General features: G+C 46.2%; 1 protein-coding gene across 1 annotated transcript; it reads left to right on the forward strand.

The window, feature by feature from the left end:
• Nucleotides 1–621: 621 nt before the first annotated feature.
• On the forward strand, nt 622–2093 carry LOC121984732 (F-box protein At1g67340-like). Its single transcript, XM_042537847.1, has 3 exons — nt 622–937; nt 1024–1186; nt 1293–2093. Exons 1-3 carry the CDS (start codon nt 702–704, stop codon nt 1992–1994), a joined length of 1101 nt encoding a protein of 366 aa, XP_042393781.1. The 5' UTR covers nt 622–701; the 3' UTR covers nt 1995–2093.
• Nucleotides 2094–2406: the final 313 nt, after the last annotated feature.

Consider the following 2406-nt stretch of genomic DNA (forward strand, 5'->3'; position numbering starts at 1 on the left):
ATGCATTTAGATCCTCTTGAATAGGACATAATTAACTAATTTACGATCACATCTAAATTTAATTTTAATCACACAATTAAATTTGTCCGAGTTAACTATAATTATAACCATCGTGAGATTTGGTCATGGTTAATCGTTAATCTTCAAGCCCCTTAGTGGTCGTTAAGCTTATAACCACCCTCTTATTTTGGAACTTCCAGGTTTAATAGGTATTTAATCCGTTCCTAGTTTATCGCCTAATTAAACACAATTTAACTAATTTAATTAATTAAAGCTCATTAATAATCTCAATTTGATAGAACTCTTCCATTAATACGAACTGAAAAATAGAAATAAATTAAAAGAAGGAAGAGGAGATCCATCTGAATTTTTCTTTTTTTTTTTTAAATAGTAAAAACTAAAATAGTGCAATTTAAAAATTATCCTGATTAAAATTTAGGAAGAATCGCGCGTATACACCCACGTTTGTGATTCTATGCGGACGGACGCTCGGGTCAAATGTGACTGGCAGAGTCGTGATATTAGAGAGAGTACGGGGATAAATCCGAGATTTCGATCCGCCCCGCATCGTCTTTGTCGGATCCGCACTTGAAACAGTAGATAAATAGTCTGCCGATTGCCATCATCGATTTCTAAGACTCGCCTTCCTCCTCCTCCTCCTCCTCCTCCTCTTCTTTATTCGAGGCGAAGAGACGGAAAGAATGGAAGCAAGACAATGCCTCAGAACCCTGGAACAGATCAACGGCTGCGGCGGAGGGAAGAGGCGGCGGAGGCAGGGCGGCGACGAGCCCCGCCGCCGGAAGCGGAGGATGCTCGTGGCTCCTGCCGTGGAGGTCGATCACTTCGATTCTCTTCCCGATGATATCATCGTAACCGTGCTTTCCAAGCTTAGCTCCTCTGCCAACCGCCCGCAAGACCTTTTCAGTGCCTTTTTGACGTACGGGAGCTCCGATTTTGGTCTTAAAATCGAGACTTTCGTTCATTTAGAGGGTAAAAATTTGAGCTTTGGGAGTAATTTTGCAGGTGCAAGCGATTTCATGCTCTGGGAAGCCATTCCCTGGTGTTGTCGAAGGCCAATGCAAGGTGCCTCGCCGTCAAAGTGAAAGCTTGGTCGGAGGCGGCTCATGGATTCCTCAAACGATGCGTGGATTGTGGAAATATTGAAGCTTGCTTTATCTTAGGGATGGTACGTCTCTGTCGTGCTTGAATGTTGATTGATCCGTCGAAATGAAAGAAAAAATTGCATGTTTTTGTATGAAAAATTTCTTGATAATTGCTTCGATCTGTTGCAGATCAGATTTTACGCCCTGGGAAACAGAGGAGGCGGCGCGTCGTTGATGGCGAAGGCAGCGATTCGATCGCATCCGTGGTCGCTGTACTCTCTGGCGATCATTCAGTTCAACGGCAGCGGCGGCTCCAAGAACGCCAAGGACCTCCGCGCCGGCGTCGCGCTGAGCGCCCGCGCGGCCTTCTTTGGCCACGTCGACGCTCTCCGCGAGCTCGGCCACTGTCTCCAAGACGGTTACGGCGTCCGCCGGAACGTTAACGAGGGGCGCCGCTTCCTTCTCCAAGCCAACACTCGCGAGCTGGTGTCAGCCATCGCATCGTTGCCAGCGTGGAAGAATGGGCCGCAGCGCCGGTCGACGACGGAGGGAATCTCCGAGGCGGCTGCGGCCGCCGCCGCCGGAGGAAGCCCCCTCCTCAGCGACTTCGGCTGGAACTTGCCCCCACCAGAGCCGCACCCATCCAACCGATTCCTCGTCGACTGGTTCCAGTCCTCCCCCACGCGGCTTCCGGAGGACCTGCGCCTCTGCTCGCAGCGCAACTGCGGGAGGCCGGAGACCCGCCGCCACGAGTTCCGGCGGTGCTCGGTCTGCGGCATCGTCAGCTACTGCTCCAGGGCCTGCCAGGCTCTCGATTGGCGGCTATCGCACAAGGCCGAGTGCGTGCCGCCTGCCATCTTCGTACCCGACGTCGCCGCCGGCACCGATTGAGAGAAGAAGCACAGATCTCTCACTGCATTTACCTTTTTTTTTTTTCTTTATTATTATTGTTATTATTATTATTTTTTTTTTAACTTGAGTTCTCTTCCATTTCTAATTAATTTTCATTTAAATAATTATAACTTATTATTATTATTTATTCGATTTTTTTTATAAACAAAACCGACCCAAGTTTTCTTTAAAATCAAATAAATCAAATTGATAAAAAAAATCGATTAATTCTGTAAAAATTAAAATAATTAAATTTTTAGATAGTCGAATCCATTAATTGACTGTCAAGCAATCGATTAAGTAGTCCTGCTCTCAGATACGAATGATGATAAGCAAGAGCCTCGAATTAAAAAATTTTAAATTCCGATCCAAATATAGTAATCAATTATTATCATTGTTAATAACATAGTCG

This window comes from Zingiber officinale, chromosome 5B (assembly GCF_018446385.1).
Source record: "Zingiber officinale cultivar Zhangliang chromosome 5B, Zo_v1.1, whole genome shotgun sequence".
NCBI classification, from domain to species: Eukaryota; Viridiplantae; Streptophyta; class Magnoliopsida; order Zingiberales; family Zingiberaceae; genus Zingiber; species Zingiber officinale.

Excerpts from the sequence above, each read along its gene's own strand:
- LOC121984732 (XM_042537847.1), top strand. The coding sequence starts at position 702 with ATGGAAGCAAGACAATGCCTCAGAACCCTGGAACAGATCAACGGCTGC. Across the intron at positions 938-1,023 it reads CTTTTCAGTGCCTTTTTGAC|GTGCAAGCGATTTCATGCTC; the intron begins GTACGGGAGCTC and ends GTAATTTTGCAG. Across the intron at positions 1,187-1,292 it reads CTTGCTTTATCTTAGGGATG|ATCAGATTTTACGCCCTGGG; the intron begins GTACGTCTCTGT and ends GATCTGTTGCAG.